Raw genomic sequence first — 23,027 nt, forward strand, 5'->3', positions numbered from 1 at the left:
TTATTAAAATTTGATATTTTTCAAATTTTTGATATATAACAGTCCTCGAAATAAATTTTATAAATCTAATGATATATTCTTAAAGTGTATGTAGCTGGGAGGAAAAGCCGACGATCAATTGAAAATTTTGACCTTTTATATTGAAGATATGGATTTTTTCCCAAAAAGACCCTTTTTTTTTTTTGGTGTTTTGGGAAAAAAATCCATATCTTCAATACGAAAGGTCAAAATTTTCAATTGATCGTCGGCTTTTCATCCCACCTACATACACTTTAAGTATAAATCATCAGATTTATAAAGTTTACTTCAAGTACTGTTAAATATCAAAATATCAATTTTAATGATTTGCCATAAAATGTGTATTACATTGCTAATTTCAAAAATCAAAATTATTTGATATCGGGACATTCTTCAGTATTCAGAATGCAATTCGATATGTCTGATGTGCTCTAATGTCCCACAATAAATACTGTCCAAACATTCATACCCCTTCCCTTAAGTACACAAATTATTTCAATTTGTTTTTTACTCTCCACCTGTCATCATGTAATTATGAGTACATACCCTCATACCATGGTTGGCGCGATTTAAATCGATTGATTTAAATCACGATTTAAATCAAATGATTTTTTTTTTTTAATCACTGATTTAAATCAACTTTTTCTTTTTTTACCATTTTTGATAAATTTAAGTTAATTTCTATCTTGAATTGCCTGTTTTACTTCCTTTGTAATGTTTCTACACCTTTTGGATACAATTAAATACCTCTATGATGTCATTTTATCTATTGCTAAAAAATCATTTTCAAGGTGCAGAATTCAACAGGTTTTTTCATATGATTTTACCAAATTTTTTCTTTGAAATTTTCACATCTGAAAACATGTTTTGAATTTTTGTAAATACCTGATAGGATTGTGCATATGTCTAGCATTCCACTGGTCTCTTTAGACTTTATCATGGGGTATAGCAGTTCTTGGGATTAAAAAAATTTAAAAAAATCGATTTAAATTAAAAAAATCCGATTTAAATCAAATAAATCGATTTTTTTATTATTTTTTTAAATCAAAAAATCGCCAACCCTGCCTCATACAGTGAAATTGTTCTGCTAAAAAGTTAGGGTGACAATTCTGAGGTCTCAGAGCCTATCACTTATCTTGCAACTGTTTATATTTCAGAATGGGGTTGGTGAGGGTTAGATATGTGATGTGATCAAGCAGAGGTCGGAAGTATGATCAAGTCAGAAGTATTGATTTTCAGATACATCCAAACAAAGAATATCATTTCTTTTGCTGCATATTGTTTTGGAAACACTTCAGCTGTTTGGAACTAAAGTTCAATTTCAAATGGGTTTTCTGCAAAAATGTAGCTTTTCGAATGCTTTATACAATCATGTAATAAATTCACTTTGCTTGATCACATCACATATTTGTATGTACATTTATACTCACCATCATAAGTTGGCTGCAGTGCCAGTGAGGTCCTCCTGCATCATTACATAGGTATACAAACTTTGATCTGTCAGGGCTGAATCTTACAGAGCGTACATGCCGGTCAGAGGCACTCAGTAAAGCTACAAATGAAAGAAAACAGATTGGATATCAACAGTCAGGGCTGAATCTTACAGAGTGTACATGCCGGTCAGAGGCACTCAGTAAAGCTACAAATGAAAGAAAACAGATTGGATATCAACAGTCAGGGCTGAATCTTACAGAGCGTACATGCCGGTCAGAGGCACTTAGTAAAGCTACAAATGAAAGAAAACAGATTGGATATCAACAGTCAGGGCTGAATCTTACAGAGTGTACATGCCGGTCAGAGGCACTTAGTAAAGCTACAAATGAAAGAAAACAGATTGGATATCAACAGTCAGGGCTGAATCTTACAGAGTGTACATGCCGGTCTGAGGCACTCAGTAAAGCTACAAATGAAAGAAAACAGATTGGATATCAACAGTCAGGGCTGAATCTTACAGAGTGTACATGCCGGTCTGAGGCACTCAGTAAAGCTACAAATGAAAGAAAACAGATTGGATATCAACAGTCAGGGCTGAATCTTACAGAGTGTACATGCCGGTCAGAGGCACTTAGTAAAGCTACAAATGAAAGAAAACAGATTGGATATCAACAGTCAGGGCTGAATCTTACAGAGTGTACATGCCGGTCTGAGGCACTCAGTAAAGCTACAAATGAAAGAAAACAGATTGGATATCAACAGTCAGGGCTGAATCTTACAGAGCGTACATGCCGGTCTGAGGCACTCAGTAAAGCTACAAATGAAAGAAAACAGATTGGATATCAACAGTCAGGGCTGAATCTTACAGAGCGTACATGCCGGTCTGAGGCACTTAGTAAAGCTACAAATGAAAGAAAACAGATTGGATATCAACAGTCAGGGCTGAATCTTACAGAGCGTACATGCCGGTCAGAGGCACTTAGTAAAGCTACAAATGAAAGAAAACAGATTGGATATCAACAGTCAGGGCTGAATCTTACAGAGCATGCGGTCTGAGGTACATGCGGTCAGAGGCACTCAGTAAAGCTACAAATGAAAGAAAACAGATTGGATATCAACAGTCAGGGCTGAATCTTACAGAGTGTACATGCCGGTCAGAGGCACTCAGTAAAGCTACAAATGAAAGAAAACAGATTGGATATCAACAGTCAGGGCTGAATCTTACAGAGTGTACATGCCGGTCAGAGGCACTTAGTAAAGCTACAAATGAAAGAAAACAGATTGGATATCAACAGTCAGGGCTGAATCTTACAGAGTGTACATGCCGGTCTGAGGCACTTAGTAAAGCTACAAATGAAAGAAAACAGATTGGATATCAACAGTCAGGGCTGAATCTGTACATGCGGTCTGAGGCACTAGTAAAGCTACAAATGAAAGAAAAACGGTCAGAGGCACTTAGTAAAGCTACAAATGAAAGAAAACAGATTGGATATCAACAGTCAGGGCTGAATCTTACAGAGTGTACATGCCGGTCAGAGGCACTTAGTAAAGCTACAAATGAAAGAAAACAGATTGGATATCAACAGTCAGGGCTGAATCTTACAGAGTGTACATGCCGGTCTGAGGCACTTAGTAAAGCTACAAATGAAAGAAAACAGATTGGATATCAACAGTCAGGGCTGAATCTTACAGAGTGTACATGCCGGTCAGAGCTGAATCTTACAGAGTGTACATGCCTGTCAGAGGCACTAGTAAAGCTACAAATGAAAGAAAACAGATTGGATATCAACAGTCAGGGCTGAATCTTACAGAGTGTACATGCCGGTCTGAGGCACTTAGTAAAGCTACAAATGAAAGAAAACAGATTGGATATCAACAGTCAGGGCTGAATCTTACAGAGTGTACATGCCGGTCAGAGGCACTAGTAAAGCTACAAATGAAAGAAAACAGATTGGATATCAACAGTCAGGGCTGAATCTTACAGAGTGTACATGCCGGTCAGAGGCACTCAGTAAAGCTACAAATGAAAGAAAACAGATTGGATATCAACAGTCAGGGCTGAATCTTACAGAGTGTACATGCCGGTCTGAGGCACTCAGTAAAGCTACAAATGAAAGAAAACAGATTGGATATCAACAGTCAGGGCTGAATCTTACAGAGCGTACATGCCGGTCTGAGGCACTCAGTAAAGCTACAAATGAAAGAAAACAGATTGGATATCAACAGTCAGGGCTGAATCTTACAGAGCGTACATGCCGGTCAGAGGCACTCAGTAAAGCTACAAATGAAAGAAAACAGATTGGATATCAACAGTCAGGGCTGAATCTTACAGAGTGTATGCCGGTCTGAGGCACTCAGTAAAGCTACAAATGAAAGAAAACAGATTGGATATCAACAGTCAGGGCTGAATCTTACAGAGTGTACATGCCGGTCTGAGGCACTCAGTAAAGCTACAAATGAAAGAAAACAGATTGGATATCAACAGTCAGGGCTGAATCTTACAGGTACATGCCGGTCTGAGGCACTCAGTAAAGCTACAAATGAAAGAAAACAGATTGGATATCAACAGTCAGGGCTGAATCTTACAGAGTGTACATGCCGGTCTGAGGCACTCAGTAAAGCTACAAATGAAAGAAAACAGATTGGATATCAACAGTCAGGGCTGAATCTTACAGAGCGTACATGCCGGTCTGAGGCACTTAGTAAAGCTACAAATGAAAGAAAACAGATTGATATCAACAGTCAGGGCTGAATCTTACAGAGTGTACATGCCGGTCTGAGGCACTCAGTAAAGCTACAAATGAAAGAAAACAGATTGGATATCAACAGTCAGGGCTGAATCTTACAGAGTGTACATGCCGGTCTGAGGCACTCAGTAAAGCTACAAATGAAAGAAAACAGATTGGATATCAACAGTCAGGGCTGAATCTTACAGAGCGTACATGCCGGTCTGAGGCACTCAGTAAAGCTACAAATGAAAGAAAACAGATTGGATATCAACAGTCAGGGCTGAATCTTACAGAGCGTACATGCCGGTCTGAGGCACTCAGTAAAGCTACAAATGAAAGAAAACAGATTGGATATCAACAGTCAGGGCTGAATCTTACAGAGTGTACATGCCGGTCAGAGGCACTCAGTAAAGCTACAAATGAAAGAAAACAGATTGGATATCAACAGTCAGGGCTGAATCTTACAGAGTGTACATGCCGGTCTGAGGCACTCAGTAAAGCTACAAATGAAAGAAAACAGATTGGATATCAACAGTCAGGGCTGAATCTTACAGAGCGTACATGCCGGTCTGAGGCACTCAGTAAAGCTACAAATGAAAGAAAACAGATTGGATATCAACAGTCAGGGCTGAATCTTACAGAGCGTACATGCCGGTCTGAGGCACTCAGTAAAGCTACAAATGAAAGAAAACAGATTGGATATCAACAGTCAGGGCTGAATCTTACAGAGTGTACATGCCGGTCAGAGGCACTCAGTAAAGCTACAAATGAAAGAAAACAGATTGGATATCAACAGTCAGGGCTGAATCTTACAGAGCGTACATGCCGGTCTGAGGCACTCAGTAAAGCTACAAATGAAAGAAAACAGATTGGATATCAACAGTCAGGGCTGAATCTTACAGAGCGTACATGCCGGTCTGAGGCACTCAGTAAAGCTACAAATGAAAGAAAACAGATTGGATATCAACAGTCAGGGCTGAATCTTACAGAGCGTACATGCCGGTCTGAGGCACTCAGTAAAGCTACAAATGAAAGAAAACAGATTGGATATCAACAGTCAGGGCTGAATCTTACAGAGCGTACATGCCGGTCTGAGGCACTCAGTAAAGCTACAAATGAAAGAAAACAGATTGGATATCAACAGTCAGGGCTGAATCTTACAGAGCGTACATGCGGTCTGAGGCACTCAGTAAAGCTACAAATGAAAGAAAACAGATTGGATATCAACAGTCAGGGCTGAATCTTACAGAGTGTACATGCCGGTCTGAGGCACTCAGTAAAGCTACAAATGAAAGAAAACAGATTGGATATCAACAGTCAGGGCTGAATCTTACAGAGTGTACATGCCGGTCTGAGGCACTCAGTAAAGCTACAAATGAAAGAAAACAGATTGGATATCAACAGTCAGGGCTGAATCTTACAGAGCGTACATGCCGGTCTGAGGCACTCAGTAAAGCTACAAATGAAAGAAAACAGATTGGATATCAACAGTCAGGGCTGAATCTTACAGAGTGTACATGCCGGTCTGAGGCACTCAGTAAAGCTACAAATGAAAGAAAACAGATTGGATATCAACAGTCAGGGCTGAATCTTACAGAGCGTACATGCCGGTCTGAGGCACTCAGTAAAGCTACAAATGAAAGAAAACAGATTGGATATCAACAGTCAGGGCTGAATCTTACAGAGTGTACATGCCGGTCTGAGGCACTCAGTAAAGCTACAAATGAAAGAAAACAGATTGGATATCAACAGTCAGGGCTGAATCTTACAGAGCGTACATGCCGGTCTGAGGCACTCAGTAAAGCTACAAATGAAAGAAAACAGATTGGATATCAACAGTCAGGGCTGAATCTTACAGAGTGTACATGCCGGTCTGAGGCACTCAGTAAAGCTACAAATGAAAGAAAACAGATTGGATATCAACAGTCAGGGCTGAATCTTACAGAGCGTACATGCCGGTCTGAGGCACTCAGTAAAGCTACAAATGAAAGAAAACAGATTGGATATCAACAGTCAGGGCTGAATCTTACAGAGTGTACATGCCGGTCTGAGGCACTCAGTAAAGCTACAAATGAAAGAAAACAGATTGGATATCAACAGTCAGGGCTGAATCTTACAGAGTGTACATGCCGGTCTGAGGCACTCAGTAAAGCTACAAATGAAAGAAAACAGATTGGATATCAACAGTCAGGGCTGAATCTTACAGAGCGTACATGCCGGTCTGAGGCACTCAGTAAAGCTACAAATGAAAGAAAACAGATTGGATATCAACAGTCAGGGCTGAATCTTACAGAGTGTACATGCCGGTCTGAGGCACTCAGTAAAGCTACAAATGAAAGAAAACAGATTGGATATCAACAGTCAGGGCTGAATCTTACAGAGTGTACATGCCGGTCTGAGGCACTCAGTAAAGCTACAAATGAAAGAAAACAGATTGGATATCAACAGTCAGGGCTGAATCTTACAGAGCGTACATGCCGGTCTGAGGCACTCAGTAAAGCTACAAATGAAAGAAAACAGATTGGATATCAACAGTCAGGGCTGAATCTTACAGAGCGTACATGCCGGTCAGAGGCACTCAGTAAAGCTACAAATGAAAGAAAACAGATTGGATATCAACAGTCAGGGCTGAATCTTACAGAGTGTACATGCCGGTCTGAGGCACTCAGTAAAGCTACAAATGAAAGAAAACAGATTGGATATCAACAGTCAGGGCTGAATCTTACAGAGCGTACATGCGGTCTGAGGCACTCAGTAAAGCTACAAATGAAAGAAAACAGATTGGATATCAACAGTCAGGGCTGAATCTTACAGAGTGTACATGCCGGTCTGAGGCACTCAGTAAAGCTACAAATGAAAGAAAACAGATTGGATATCAACAGTCAGGGCTGAATCTTACAGAGCGTACATGCCGGTCTGAGGCACTCAGTAAAGCTACAAATGAAAGAAAACAGATTGGATATCAACAGTCAGGGCTGAATCTTACAGAGCGTACATGCCGGTCTGAGGCACTCAGTAAAGCTACAAATGAAAGAAAACAGATTGGATATCAACAGTCAGGGCTGAATCTTACAGAGCGTACATGCCGGTCTGAGGCACTCAGTAAAGCTACAAATGAAAGCAAACAGATTGGATATCAACAGTCAGGGCTGAATCTTACAGAGCGTACATGCCGGTCTGAGGCACTCAGTAAAGCTACAAATGAAAGAAAACAGATTGGATATCAACAGTCAGGGCTGAATCTTACAGAGTGTACATGCCGGTCTGAGGCACTCAGTAAAGCTACAAATGAAAGAAAACAGATTGGATATCAACAGTCAGGGCTGAATCTTACAGAGTGTACATGCCGGTCTGAGGCACTCAGTAAAGCTACAAATGAAAGAAAACAGATTGGATATCAACAGTCAGGGCTGAATCTTACAGAGTGTACATGCCGGTCTGAGGCACTCAGTAAAGCTACAAATGAAAGAAAACAGATTGGATATCAACAGTCAGGGCTGAATCTTACAGAGTGTACATGCCGGTCTGAGGCACTCAGTAAAGCTACAAATGAAAGAAAACAGATTGGATATCAACAGTCAGGGCTGAATCTTACAGAGCGTACATGCCGGTCTGAGGCACTTAGTAAAGCTACAAATGAAAGAAAACAGATTGGATATCAACAGTCAGGGCTGAATCTTACAGAGTGTACATGCCGGTCTGAGGCACTCAGTAAAGCTACAAATGAAAGAAAACAGATTGGATATCAACAGTCAGGGCTGAATCTTACAGAGTGTACATGCCGGTCTGAGGCACTCAGTAAAGCTACAAATGAAAGAAAACAGATTGGATATCAACAGTCAGGGCTGAATCTTACAGAGTGTACATGCCGGTCTGAGGCACTCAGTAAAGCTACAAATGAAAGAAAACAGATTGGATATCAACAGTCAGGGCTGAATCTTACAGAGCGTACATGCCGGTCTGAGGCACTCAGTAAAGCTACAAATGAAAGAAAACAGATTGGATATCAACAGTCAGGGCTGAATCTTACAGAGTGTACATGCCGGTCTGAGGCACTCAGTAAAGCTACAAATGAAAGAAAACAGATTGGATATCAACAGTCAGGGCTGAATCTTACAGAGTGTACATGCCGGTCTGAGGCACTCAGTAAAGCTACAAATGAAAGAAAACAGATTGGATATCAACAGTCAGGGCTGAATCTTACAGAGTGTACATGCCGGTCTGAGGCACTCAGTAAAGCTACAAATGAAAGAAAACAGATTGGATATCAACAGTCAGGGCTGAATCTTACAGAGTGTACATGCCGGTCTGAGGCACTCAGTAAAGCTACAAATGAAAGAAAACAGATTGGATATCAACAGTCAGGGCTGAATCTTACAGAGCGTACATGCCGGTCTGAGGCACTCAGTAAAGCTACAAATGAAAGAAAACAGATTGGATATCAACAGTCAGGGCTGAATCTTACAGAGTGTACATGCCGGTCTGAGGCACCTAGTAAAGCTACAAATGAAAGAAAACAGATTGGATATCAACAGTCAGGGCTGAATCTTACAGAGTGTACATGCCGGTCTGAGGCACTCAGTAAAGCTACAAATGAAAGAAAACAGATTGGATATCAACAGTCAGGGCTGAATCTTACAGAGTGTACATGCCGGTCTGAGGCACTTAGTAAAGCTACAAATGAAAGAAAACAGATTGGATATCAACAGTCAGGGCTGAATCTTACAGAGTGTACATGCCGGTCTGAGGCACTCAGTAAAGCTACAAATGAAAGAAAACAGATTGGATATCAACAGTCAGGGCTGAATCTTACAGAGTGTACATGCCGGTCTGAGGCACTCAGTAAAGCTACAAATGAAAGAAAACAGATTGGATATCAACAGTCAGGGCTGAATCTTACAGAGTGTACATGCCGGTCTGAGGCACTCAGTAAAGCTACAAATGAAAGAAAACAGATTGGATATCAACAGTCAGGGCTGAATCTTACAGAGTGTACATGCCGGTCTGAGGCACTCAGTAAAGCTACAAATGAAAGAAAACAGATTGGATATCAACAGTCAGGGCTGAATCTTACAGAGTGTACATGCCGGTCTGAGGCACTCAGTAAAGCTACAAATGAAAGAAAACAGATTGGATATCAACAGTCAGGGCTGAATCTTACAGAGTGTACATGCCGGTCTGAGGCACTCAGTAAAGCTACAAATGAAAGAAAACAGATTGGATATCAACAGTCAGGGCTGAATCTTACAGAGTGTACATGCCGGTCTGAGGCACTCAGTAAAGCTACAAATGAAAGAAAACAGATTGGATATCAACAGTCAGGGCTGAATCTTACAGAGTGTACATGCCGGTCTGAGGCACTCAGTAAAGCTACAAATGAAAGAAAACAGATTGGATATCAACAGTCAGGGCTGAATCTTACAGAGTGTACATGCCGGTCTGAGGCACTCAGTAAAGCTACAAATGAAAGAAAACAGATTGGATATCAACAGTCAGGGCTGAATCTTACAGAGCGTACATGCCGGTCTGAGGCACTTAGTAAAGCTACAAATGAAAGAAAACAGATTGGATATCAACAGTCAGGGCTGAATCTTACAGAGTGTACATGCCGGTCTGAGGCACTCAGTAAAGCTACAAATGAAAGAAAACAGATTGGATATCAACAGTCAGGGCTGAATCTTACAGAGCGTACATGCCGGTCTGAGGCACTCAGTAAAGCTACAAATGAAAGAAAACAGATTGGATATCAACAGTCAGGGCTGAATCTTACAGAGTGTACATGCCGGTCTGAGGCACTCAGTAAAGCTACAAATGAAAGAAAACAGATTGGATATCAACAGTCAGGGCTGAATCTTACAGAGTGTACATGCCGGTCTGAGGCACTCAGTAAAGCTACAAATGAAAGAAAACAGATTGGATATCAACAGTCAGGGCTGAATCTTACAGAGCGTACATGCCGGTCTGAGGCACTCAGTAAAGCTACAAATGAAAGAAAACAGATTGGATATCAACAGTCAGGGCTGAATCTTACAGAGTGTACATGCCGGTCTGAGGCACTCAGTAAAGCTACAAATGAAAGAAAACAGATTGGATATCAACAGTCAGGGCTGAATCTTACAGAGTGTACATGCCGGTCTGAGGCACTCAGTAAAGCTACAAATGAAAGAAAACAGATTGGATATCAACAGTCAGGGCTGAATCTTACAGAGCGTACATGCCGGTCTGAGGCACTCAGTAAAGCTACAAATGAAAGAAAACAGATTGGATATCAACAGTCAGGGCTGAATCTTACAGAGCGTACATGCCGGTCTGAGGCACTCAGTAAAGCTACAAATGAAAGAAAACAGATTGGATATCAACAGTCAGGGCTGAATCTTACAGAGTGTACATGCCGGTCTGAGGCACTCAGTAAAGCTACAAATGAAAGAAAACAGATTGGATATCAACAGTCAGGGCTGAATCTTACAGAGTGTACATGCCGGTCTGAGGCACTCAGTAAAGCTACAAATGAAAGAAAACAGATTGGATATCAACAGTCAGGGCTGAATCTTACAGAGTGTACATGCCGGTCTGAGGCACTCAGTAAAGCTACAAATGAAAGAAAACAGATTGGATATCAACAGTCAGGGCTGAATCTTACAGAGCGTACATGCCGGTCTGAGGCACTCAGTAAAGCTACAAATGAAAGAAAACAGATTGGATATCAACAGTCAGGGCTGAATCTTACAGAGTGTACATGCCGGTCAGAGGCACTCAGTAAAGCTACAAATGAAAGAAAACAGATTGGATATCAACAGTCAGGGCTGAATCTTACAGAGCGTACATGCCGGTCTGAGGCACTCAGTAAAGCTACAAATGAAAGAAAACAGATTGGATATCAACAGTCAGGGCTGAATCTTACAGAGTGTACATGCCGGTCTGAGGCACTCAGTAAAGCTACAAATGAAAGAAAACAGATTGGATATCAACAGTCAGGGCTGAATCTTACAGAGCGTACATGCCGGTCTGAGGCACTCAGTAAAGCTACAAATGAAAGAAAACAGATTGGATATCAACAGTCAGGGCTGAATCTTACAGAGTGTACATGCCGGTCTGAGGCACTCAGTAAAGCTACAAATGAAAGAAAACAGATTGGATATCAACAGTCAGGGCTGAATCTTACAGAGTGTACATGCCGGTCTGAGGCACTCAGTAAAGCTACAAATGAAAGAAAACAGATTGGATATCAACAGTCAGGGCTGAATCTTACAGAGCGTACATGCCGGTCTGAGGCACTCAGTAAAGCTACAAATGAAAGAAAACAGATTGGATATCAACAGTCAGGGCTGAATCTTACAGAGTGTACATGCCGGTCTGAGGCACTCAGTAAAGCTACAAATGAAAGAAAACAGATTGGATATCAACAGTCAGGGCTGAATCTTACAGAGTGTACATGCCGGTCTGAGGCACTCAGTAAAGCTACAAATGAAAGAAAACAGATTGGATATCAACAGTCAGGGCTGAATCTTACAGAGTGTACATGCCGGTCTGAGGCACTCAGTAAAGCTACAAATGAAAGAAAACAGATTGGATATCAACAGTCAGGGCTGAATCTTACAGAGTGTACATGCCGGTCTGAGGCACTCAGTAAAGCTACAAATGAAAGAAAACAGATTGGATATCAACAGTCAGGGCTGAATCTTACAGAGCGTACATGCCGGTCTGAGGCACTCAGTAAAGCTACAAATGAAAGAAAACAGATTGGATATCAACAGTCAGGGCTGAATCTTACAGAGCGTACATGCCGGTCTGAGGCACTCAGTAAAGCTACAAATGAAAGAAAACAGATTGGATATCAACAGTCAGGGCTGAATCTTACAGAGTGTACATGCCGGTCTGAGGCACTCAGTAAAGCTACAAATGAAAGAAAACAGATTGGATATCAACAGTCAGGGCTGAATCTTACAGAGTGTACATGCCGGTCTGAGGCACTCAGTAAAGCTACAAATGAAAGAAAACAGATTGGATATCAACAGTCAGGGCTGAATCTTACAGCGTACATGCCGGTCTGAGGCACTCAGTAAAGCTACAAATGAAAGAAAACAGATTGGATATCAACAGTCAGGGCTGAATCTTACAGAGTGTACATGCCGGTCTGAGGCACTCAGTAAAGCTACAAATGAAAGAAAACAGATTGGATATCAACAGTCAGGGCTGAATCTTACAGAGTGTACATGCCGGTCTGAGGCACTCAGTAAAGCTACAAATGAAAGAAAACAGATTGGATATCAACAGTCAGGGCTGAATCTTACAGAGTGTACATGCCGGTCTGAGGCACTCAGTAAAGCTACAAATGAAAGAAAACAGATTGGATATCAACAGTCAGGGCTGAATCTTACAGAGTGTACATGCCGGTCTGAGGCACTCAGTAAAGCTACAAATGAAAGAAAACAGATTGGATATCAACAGTCAGGGCTGAATCTTACAGAGTGTACATGCCGGTCTGAGGCACTCAGTAAAGCTACAAATGAAAGAAAACAGATTGGATATCAACAGTCAGGGCTGAATCTTACAGAGCGTACATGCCGGTCTGAGGCACTCAGTAAAGCTACAAATGAAAGAAAACAGATTGGATATCAACAGTCAGGGCTGAATCTTACAGAGTGTACATGCCGGTCTGAGGCACTCAGTAAAGCTACAAATGAAAGAAAACAGATTGGATATCAACAGTCAGGGCTGAATCTTACAGAGTGTACATGCCGGTCTGAGGCACTCAGTAAAGCTACAAATGAAAGAAAACAGATTGGATATCAACAGTCAGGGCTGAATCTTACAGAGTGTACATGCCGGTCTGAGGCACTCAGTAAAGCTACAAATGAAAGAAAACAGATTGGATATCAACAGTCAGGGCTGAATCTTACAGAGTGTACATGCCGGTCTGAGGCACTCAGTAAAGCTACAAATGAAAGAAAACAGATTGGATATCAACAGTCAGGGCTGAATCTTACAGAGTGTACATGCCGGTCTGAGGCACTCAGTAAAGCTACAAATGAAAGAAAACAGATTGGATATCAACAGTCAGGGCTGAATCTTACAGAGCGTACATGCCGGTCAGAGGCACTTAGTAAAGCTACAAATGAAAGAAAACAGATTGGATATCAACAGTCAGGGCTGAATCTTACAGAGTGTACATGCCGGTCTGAGGCACTCAGTAAAGCTACAAATGAAAGAAAACAGATTGGATATCAACAGTCAGGGCTGAATCTTACAGAGCGTACATGCCGGTCTGAGGCACTCAGTAAAGCTACAAATGAAAGAAAACAGATTGGATATCAACAGTCAGGGCTGAATCTTACAGAGCGTACATGCCGGTCTGAGGCACTCAGTAAAGCTACAAATGAAAGAAAACAGATTGGATATCAACAGTCAGGGCTGAATCTTACAGAGTGTACATGCCGGTCTGAGGCACTCAGTAAAGCTACAAATGAAAGAAAACAGATTGGATATCAACAGTCAGGGCTGAATCTTACAGAGCGTACATGCCGGTCTGAGGCACTCAGTAAAGCTACAAATGAAAGAAAACAGATTGGATATCAACAGTCAGGGCTGAATCTTACAGAGCGTACATGCCGGTCTGAGGCACTCAGTAAAGCTACAAATGAAAGAAAACAGATTGGATATCAACAGTCAGGGCTGAATCTTACAGAGTGTACATGCCGGTCTGAGGCACTCAGTAAAGCTACAAATGAAAGAAAACAGATTGGATATCAACAGTCAGGGCTGAATCTTACAGAGTGTACATGCCGGTCTGAGGCACTCAGTAAAGCTACAAATGAAAGAAAACAGATTGGATATCAACAGTCAGGGCTGAATCTTACAGAGTGTACATGCCGGTCAGAGGCACTTAGTAAAGCTACAAATGAAAGAAAACAGATTGGATATCAACAGTCAGGGCTGAATCTTACAGAGTGTACATGCCGGTCTGAGGCACTCAGTAAAGCTACAAATGAAAGAAAACAGATTGGATATCAACAGTCAGGGCTGAATCTTACAGAGTGTACATGCCGGTCTGAGGCACTCAGTAAAGCTACAAATGAAAGAAAACAGATTGGATATCAACAGTCAGGGCTGAATCTTACAGAGTGTACATGCCGGTCTGAGGCACTCAGTAAAGCTACAAATGAAAGAAAACAGATTGGATATCAACAGTCAGGGCTGAATCTTACAGAGTGTACATGCCGGTCTGAGGCACTCAGTAAAGCTACAAATGAAAAGAAAACAGATTGGATATCAACAGTCAGGGCTGAATCTTACAGAGTGTACATGCCGGTCTGAGGCACTCAGTAAAGCTACAAATGAAAGAAAACAGATTGGATATCAACAGTCAGGGCTGAATCTTACAGAGTGTACATGCCGGTCTGAGGCACTCAGTAAAGCTACAAATGAAAGAAAACAGATTGGATATCAACAGTCAGGGCTGAATCTTACAGAGTGTACATGCCGGTCTGAGGCACTCAGTAAAGCTACAAATGAAAGAAAACAGATTGGATATCAACAGTCAGGGCTGAATCTTACAGAGTGTACATGCCGGTCTGAGGCACTCAGTAAAGCTACAAATGAAAGAAAACAGATTGGATATCAACAGTCAGGGCTGAATCTTACAGAGTGTACATGCCGGTCTGAGGCACTCAGTAAAGCTACAAATGAAAGAAAACAGATTGGATATCAACAGTCAGGGCTGAATCTTACAGAGCGTACATGCCGGTCTGAGGCACTCAGTAAAGCTACAAATGAAAGAAAACAGATTGGATATCAACAGTCAGGGCTGAATCTTACAGAGCGTACATGCCGGTCTGAGGCACTCAGTAAAGCTACAAATGAAAGAAAACAGATTGGATATCAACAGTCAGGGCTGAATCTTACAGAGCGTACATGCCGGTCTGAGGCACTCAGTAAAGCTACAAATGAAAGAAAACAGATTGGATATCAACAGTCAGGGCTGAATCTTACAGAGTGTACATGCCGTCTGAGGCACTCAGTAAAGCTACAAATGAAAGAAAACAGATTGGATATCAACAGTCAGGGCTGAATCTTACAGAGCGTACATGCCGGTCTGAGGCACTCAGTAAAGCTACAAATGAAAGAAAACAGATTGGATATCAACAGTCAGGGCTGAATCTTACAGAGTGTACATGCCGGTCTGAGGCACTCAGTAAAGCTACAAATGAAAGAAAACAGATTGGATATCAACAGTCAGGGCTGAATCTTACAGAGTGTACATGCCGGTCTGAGGCACTCAGTAAAGCTACAAATGAAAGAAAACAGATTGGATATCAACAGTCAGGGCTGAATCTTACAGAGTGTACATGCCGGTCTGAGGCACTCAGTAAAGCTACAAATGAAAGAAAACAGATTGGATATCAACAGTCAGGGCTGAATCTTACAGAGTGTACATGCCGGTCTGAGGCACTCAGTAAAGCTACAAATGAAAGAAAACAGATTGGATATCAACAGTCAGGGCTGAATCTTACAGAGTGTACATGCCGGTCTGAGGCACTCAGTAAAGCTACAAATGAAAGAAAACAGATTGGATATCAACAGTCAGGGCTGAATCTTACAGAGTGTACATGCCGGTCTGAGGCACTCAGTAAAGCTACAAATGAAAGAAAACAGATTGGATATCAACAGTCAGGGCTGAATCTTACAGAGTGTACATGCCGGTCTGAGGCACTCAGTAAAGCTACAAATGAAAGAAAACAGATTGGATATCAACAGTCAGGGCTGAATCTTACAGAGTGTACATGCCGGTCTGAGGCACTCAGTAAAGCTACAAATGAAAGAAAACAGATTGGATATCAACAGTCAGGGCTGAATCTTACAGAGTGTACATGCCGGTCTGAGGCACTCAGTAAAGCTACAAATGAAAGAAAACAGATTGGATATCAACAGTCAGGGCTGAATCTTACAGAGTGTACATGCCGGTCTGAGGCACTCAGTAAAGCTACAAATGAAAGAAAACAGATTGGATATCAACAGTCAGGGCTGAATCTTACAGAGTGTACATGCCGGTCAGAGGCACTCAGTAAAGCTACAAATGAAAGAAAACAGATTGGATATCAACAGTCAGGGCTGAATCTTACAGAGTGTACATGCCGGTCTGAGGCACTCAGTAAAGCTACAAATGAAAGAAAACAGATTGGATATCAACAGTCAGGGCTGAATCTTACAGAGCGTACATGCCGGTCTGAGGCACTCAGTAAAGCTACAAATGAAAGAAAACAGATTGGATATCAACAGTCAGGGCTGAATCTTACAGAGCGTACATGCCGGTCTGAGGCACTCAGTAAAGCTACAAATGAAAGAAAACAGATTGGATATCAACAGTCAGGGCTGAATCTTACAGAGTGTACATGCCGGTCTGAGGCACTCAGTAAAGCTACAAATGAAAGAAAACAGATTGGATATCAACAGTCAGGGCTGAATCTTACAGAGCGTACATGCCGGTCTGAGGCACTCAGTAAAGCTACAAATGAAAGAAAACAGATTGGATATCAACAGTCAGGGCTGAATCTTACAGAGTGTACATGCCGGTCTGAGGCACTCAGTAAAGCTACAAATGAAAGAAAACAGATTGGATATCAACAGTCAGGGCTGAATCTTACAGAGTGTACATGCCGGTCTGAGGCACTCAGTAAAGCTACAAATGAAAGAAAACAGATTGGATATCAACAGTCAGGGCTGAATCTTACAGAGCGTACATGCCGGTCTGAGGCACTCAGTAAAGCTACAAATGAAAGAAAACAGATTGGATATCAACAGTCAGGGCTGAATCTTACAGAGCGTACATGCCGGTCTGAGGCACTCAGTAAAGCTACAAATGAAAGAAAACAGATTGGATATCAACAGTCAGGGCTGAATCTTACAGAGTGTACATGCCGGTCTGAGGCACTCAGTAAAGCTACAAATGAAAGAAAACAGATTGGATATCAACAGTCAGGGCTGAATCTTACAGAGCGTACATGCCGGTCTGAGGCACTCAGTAAAGCTACAAATGAAAGAAAACAGATTGGATATCAACAGTCAGGGCTGAATCTTACAGAGTGTACATGCCGGTCTGAGGCACTCAGTAAAGCTACAAATGAAAGAAAACAGATTGGATATCAACAGTCAGGGCTGAATCTTACAGAGTGTACATGCCGGTCTGAGGCACTCAGTAAAGCTACAAATGAAAGAAAACAGATTGGATATCAACAGTCAGGGCTGAATCTTACAGAGTGTACATGCCGGTCTGAGGCACTCAGTAAAGCTACAAATGAAAGAAAACAGATTGGATATCAACAGTCAGGGCTGAATCTTACAGAGCGTACATGCCGGTCTGAGGCACTCAGTAAAGCTACAAATGAAAGAAAACAGATTGGATATCAACAGTCAGGGCTGAATCTTACAGAGCGTACATGCCGGTCTGAGGCACTCAGTAAAGCTACAAATGAAAGAAAACAGATTGGATATCAACAGTCAGGGCTGAATCTTACAGAGTGTACATGCCGGTCTGAGGCACTCAGTAAAGCTACAAATGAAAGAAAACAGATTGGATATCAACAGTCAGGGCTGAATCTTACAGAGTGTACATGCCGGTCAGAGGCACTCAGTAAAGCTACAAATGAAAGAAAACAGATTGGATATCAACAGTCAGGGCTGAATCTTACAGAGTGTACATGCCGGTCAGAGGCACTCAGTAAAGCTACAAATGAAAGAAAACAGATTGGATATCAACAGTCAGGGCTGAATCTTACAGAGTGTACATGCCGGTCAGAGGCACTCAGTAAAGCTACAAATGAAAGAAAACAGATTGGATATCAACAGTCAGGGCTGAATCTTACAGAGTGTACATGCCGGTCTGAGGCACTCAGTAAAGCTACAAATGAAAGAAAACAGATTGGATATCAACAGTCAGGGCTGAATCTTACAGAGTGTATGCCGGTCTGAGGCACTCAGTAAAGCTACAAATGAAAGAAAACAGATTGGATATCAACAGTCAGGGCTGAATCTTACAGAGTGTACATGCCGGTCTGAGGCACTCAGTAAAGCTACAAATGAAAGAAAACAGATTGGATATCAACAGTCAGGGCTGAATCTTACAGAGTGTACATGCCGGTCTGAGGCACTCAGTAAAGCTACAAATGAAAGAAAACAGATTGGATATCAACAGTCAGGGCTGAATCTTACAGAGTGTACATGCCGGTCTGAGGCACTCAGTAAAGCTACAAATGAAAGAAAACAGATTGGATATCAACAGTCAGGGCTGAATCTTACAGAGTGTACATGCCGGTCTGAGGCACTCAGTAAAGCTACAAATGAAAGAAAACAGATTGGATATCAACAGTCAGGGCTGAATCTTACAGAGCGTACATGCCGGTCAGAGGCACTCAGTAAAGCTACAAATGAAAGAAAACAGATTGGATATCAACAGTCAGGGCTGAATCTTACAGAGTGTACATGCCGGTCTGAGGCACTCAGTAAAGCTACAAATGAAAGAAAACAGATTGGATATCAACAGTCAGGGCTGAATCTTACAGAGTGTACATGCCGGTCTGAGGCACTCAGTAAAGCTACAAATGAAAGAAAACAGATTGGATATCAACAGTCAGGGCTGAATCTTACAGAGCGTACATGCCGGTCTGAGGCACTCAGTAAAGCTACAAATGAAAGAAAACAGATTGGATATCAACAGTCAGGGCTGAATCTTACAGAGCGTACATGCCGGTCTGAGGCACTCAGTAAAGCTACAAATGAAAGAAAACAGATTGGATATCAACAGTCAGGGCTGAATCTTACAGAGCGTACATGCCGGTCTGAGGCACTCAGTAAAGCTACAAATGAAAGAAAACAGATTGGATATCAACAGTCAGGGCTGAATCTTACAGAGTGTACATGCCGGTCTGAGGCACTCAGTAAAGCTACAAATGAAAGAAAACAGATTGGATATCAACAGTCAGGGCTGAATCTTACAGAGTGTACATGCCGGTCTGAGGCACTCAGTAAAGCTACAAATGAAAGAAAACAGATTGGATATCAACAGTCAGGGCTGAATCTTACAGAGTGTACATGCCGGTCTGAGGCACTCAGTAAAGCTACAAATGAAAGAAAACAGATTGGATATCAACAGTCAGGGCTGAATCTTACAGAGTGTACATGCCGGTCTGAGGCACTCAGTAAAGCTACAAATGAAAGAAAACAGATTGGATATCAACAGTCAGGGCTGAATCTTACAGAGTGTACATGCCGGTCAGAGGCACTTAGTAAAGCTACAAATGAAAGAAAACAGATTGGATATCAACAGTCAGGGCTGAATCTTACAGAGTGTACATGCCGGTCAGAGGCACTTAGTAAAGCTACAAATGAAAGAAAACAGATTGGATATCAACAGTCAGGGCTGAATCTTACAGAGTGTACATGCCGGTCTGAGGCACTCAGTAAAGCTACAAATGAAAGAAAACAGATTGGATATCAACAGTCAGGGCTGAATCTTACAGAGTGTACATGCCGGTCTGAGGCACTCAGTAAAGCTACAAATGAAAGAAAACAGATTGGATATCAACAGTCAGGGCTGAATCTTACAGAGTGTACATGCCGGTCTGAGGCACTCAGTAAAGCTACAAATGAAAGAAAACAGATTGGATATCAACAGTCAGGGCTGAATCTTACAGAGTGTACATGCCGGTCTGAGGCACTCAGTAAAGCTACAAATGAAAGAAAACAGATTGGATATCAACAGTCAGGGCTGAATCTTACAGAGTGTACATGCCGGTCAGAGGCACTCAGTAAAGCTACAAATGAAAGAAAACAGATTGGATATCAACAGTCAGGGCTGAATCTTACAGAGTGTACATGCTGGTCTGAGGCACTCAGTAAAGCTACAAATGAAAGAAAACAGATTGGATATCAACAGTCAGGGCTGAATCTTACAGAGTGTACATGCCGGTCTGAGGCACTCAGTAAAGCTACAAATGAAAGAAAACAGATTGGATATCAACAGTCAGGGCTGAATCTTACAGAGCGTACATGCCGGTCTGAGGCACTCAGTAAAGCTACAAATGAAAGAAAACAGATTGGATATCAACAGTCAGGGCTGAATCTTACAGAGTGTACATGCCGGTCTGAGGCACTCAGTAAAGCTACAAATGAAAGAAAACAGATTGGATATCAACAGTCAGGGCTGAATCTTACAGAGTGTACATGCCGGTCTGAGGCACTCAGTAAAGCTACAAATGAAAGAAAACAGATTGGATATCAACAGTCAGGGCTGAATCTTACAGAGTGTACATGCCGGTCTGAGGCACTCAGTAAAGCTACAAATGAAAGAAAACAGATTGGATATCAACAGTCAGGGCTGAATCTTACAGAGTGTACATGCCGGTCAGAGGCACTCAGTAAATAGCTACAAATGAAAGAAAACAGATTGGATATCAACAGTCAGGGCTGAATCTTACAGAGCGTACATGCTGGTCTGAGGCACTCAGTAAAGCTACAAATGAAAGAAAACAGATTGGATATCAACAGTCAGGGCTGAATCTTACAGAGCGTACATGCCGGTCTGAGGCACTCAGTAAAGCTACAAATGAAAGAAAACAGATTGGATATCAACAGTCAGGGCTGAATCTTACAGAGCGTACATGCCGGTCTGAGGCACTCAGTAAAGCTACAAATGAAAGAAAACAGATTGGATATCAACAGTCAGGGCTGAATCTTACAGAGTGTACATGCCGGTCTGAGGCACTCAGTAAAGCTACAAATGAAAGAAAACAGATTGGATATCAACAGTCAGGGCTGAATCTTACAGAGTGTACATGCCGGTCTGAGGCACTCAGTAAAGCTACAAATGAAAGAAAACAGATTGGATATCAACAGTCAGGGCTGAATCTTACAGAGCGTACATGCCGGTCTGAGGCACTCAGTAAAGCTACAAATGAAAGAAAACAGATTGGATATCAACAGTCAGGGCTGAATCTTACAGAGTGTACATGCCGGTCTGAGGCACTCAGTAAAGCTACAAATGAAAGAAAACAGATTGGATATCAACAGTCAGGGCTGAATCTTACAGAGTGTACATGCCGGTCAGAGGCACTCAGTAAAGCTACAAATGAAAGAAAACAGATTGGATATCAACAGTCAGGGCTGAATCTTACAGAGTGTACATGCCGGTCAGAGGCACTTAGTAAAGCTACAAATGAAAGAAAACAGATTGGATATCAACAGTCAGGGCTGAATCTTACAGAGTGTACATGCCGGTCAGAGGCACTCAGTAAAGCTACAAATGAAAGAAAACAGATTGGATATCAACAGTCAGGGCTGAATCTTACAGAGTGTACATGCCGGTCTGAGGCACTCAGTAAAGCTACAAATGAAAGAAAACAGATTGGATATCAACAGTCAGGGCTGAATCTTACAGAGTGTACATGCCGGTCTGAGGCACTCAGTAAAGCTACAAATGAAAGAAAACAGATTGGATATCAACAGTCAGGGCTGAATCTTACAGAGTGTACATGCCGGTCTGAGGCACTCAGTAAAGCTACAAATGAAAGAAAACAGATTGGATATCAACAGTCAGGGCTGAATCTTACAGAGTGTACATGCCGGTCTGAGGCACTCAGTAAAGCTACAAATGAAAGAAAACAGATTGGATATCAACAGTCAGGGCTGAATCTTACAGAGTGTACATGCCGGTCAGAGGCACTCAGTAAAGCTACAAATGAAAGAAAACAGATTGGATATCAACAGTCAGGGCTGAATCTTACAGAGCGTACATGCTGGTCTGAGGCACTCAGTAAAGCTACAAATGAAAGAAAACAGATTGGATATCAACAGTCAGGGCTGAATCTTACAGAGTGTACATGCCGGTCTGAGGCACTTAGTAAAGCTACAAATGAAAGAAAACAGATTGGATATCAACAGTCAGGGCTGAATCTTACAGAGCGTACATGCCGGTCTGAGGCACTCAGTAAAGCTACAAATGAAAGAAAACAGATTGGATATCAACAGTCAGGGCTGAATCTTACAGAGTGTACATGCCGGTCTGAGGCACTCAGTAAAGCTACAAATGAAAGAAAACAGATTGGATATCAACAGTCAGGGCTGAATCTTACAGAGCGTACATGCCGGTCTGAGGCACTCAGTAAAGCTACAAATGAAAGAAAACAGATTGGATATCAACAGTCAGGGCTGAATCTTACAGAGCGTACATGCCGGTCAGAGGCACTTAGTAAAGCTACAAATGAAAGAAAACAGATTGGATATCAACAGTCAGGGCTGAATCTTACAGAGTGTACATGCCGGTCAGAGGCACTTAGTAAAGCTACAAATGAAAGAAAACAGATTGGATATCAACAGTCAGGGCTGAATCTTACAGAGCGTACATGCCGGTCAGAGGCACTTAGTAAAGCTACAAATGAAAGAAAACAGATTGGATATCAACAGTCAGGGCTGAATCTTACAGAGCGTACATGCCGGTCTGAGGCACTCAGTAAAGCTACAAATGAAAGAAAACAGATTGGATATCAACAGTCAGGGCTGAATCTTACAGAGCGTACATGCCGGTCAGAGGCACTTAGTAAAGCTACAAATGAAAGAAAACAGATTGGATATCAACAGTCAGGGCTGAATCTTACAGAGTGTACATGCCGGTCAGAGGCACTTAGTAAAGCTACAAATGAAAGAAAACAGATTGGATATCAACAGTCAGGGCTGAATCTTACAGAGCGTACATGCCGGTCAGAGGCACTTAGTAAAGCTACAAATGAAAGAAAACAGATTGGATATCAACAGTCAGGGCTGAATCTTACAGAGTGTACATGCCGGTCAGAGGCACTT

At 41.9% G+C, this 23,027-nt stretch overlaps 1 protein-coding gene across 4 annotated transcripts in view; it reads right to left on the reverse strand.

Annotated features, from left to right (window-relative positions):
* LOC140148064 (acylamino-acid-releasing enzyme-like) overlaps nucleotides 1-23,027 on the reverse strand; it is a 66,919-nt gene that overhangs the window by 29,481 nt on the left and 14,411 nt on the right. For all 4 annotated transcript variants that reach the window (XM_072169918.1, XM_072169915.1, XM_072169916.1 and 1 more), the window contains exon 9: nucleotides 1,449-1,570. In XM_072169918.1, coding sequence (XP_072026019.1) covers nucleotides 1,449-1,570 — 122 coding nt within the window. The remainder of the gene's footprint in view (nucleotides 1-1,448; nucleotides 1,571-23,027) is intronic.

The sequence above is a fragment of the Amphiura filiformis genome, chromosome 3, assembly GCF_039555335.1.
Source record: "Amphiura filiformis chromosome 3, Afil_fr2py, whole genome shotgun sequence".
Lineage (NCBI taxonomy): Eukaryota > Metazoa > Echinodermata > Ophiuroidea > Amphilepidida > Amphiuridae > Amphiura > Amphiura filiformis.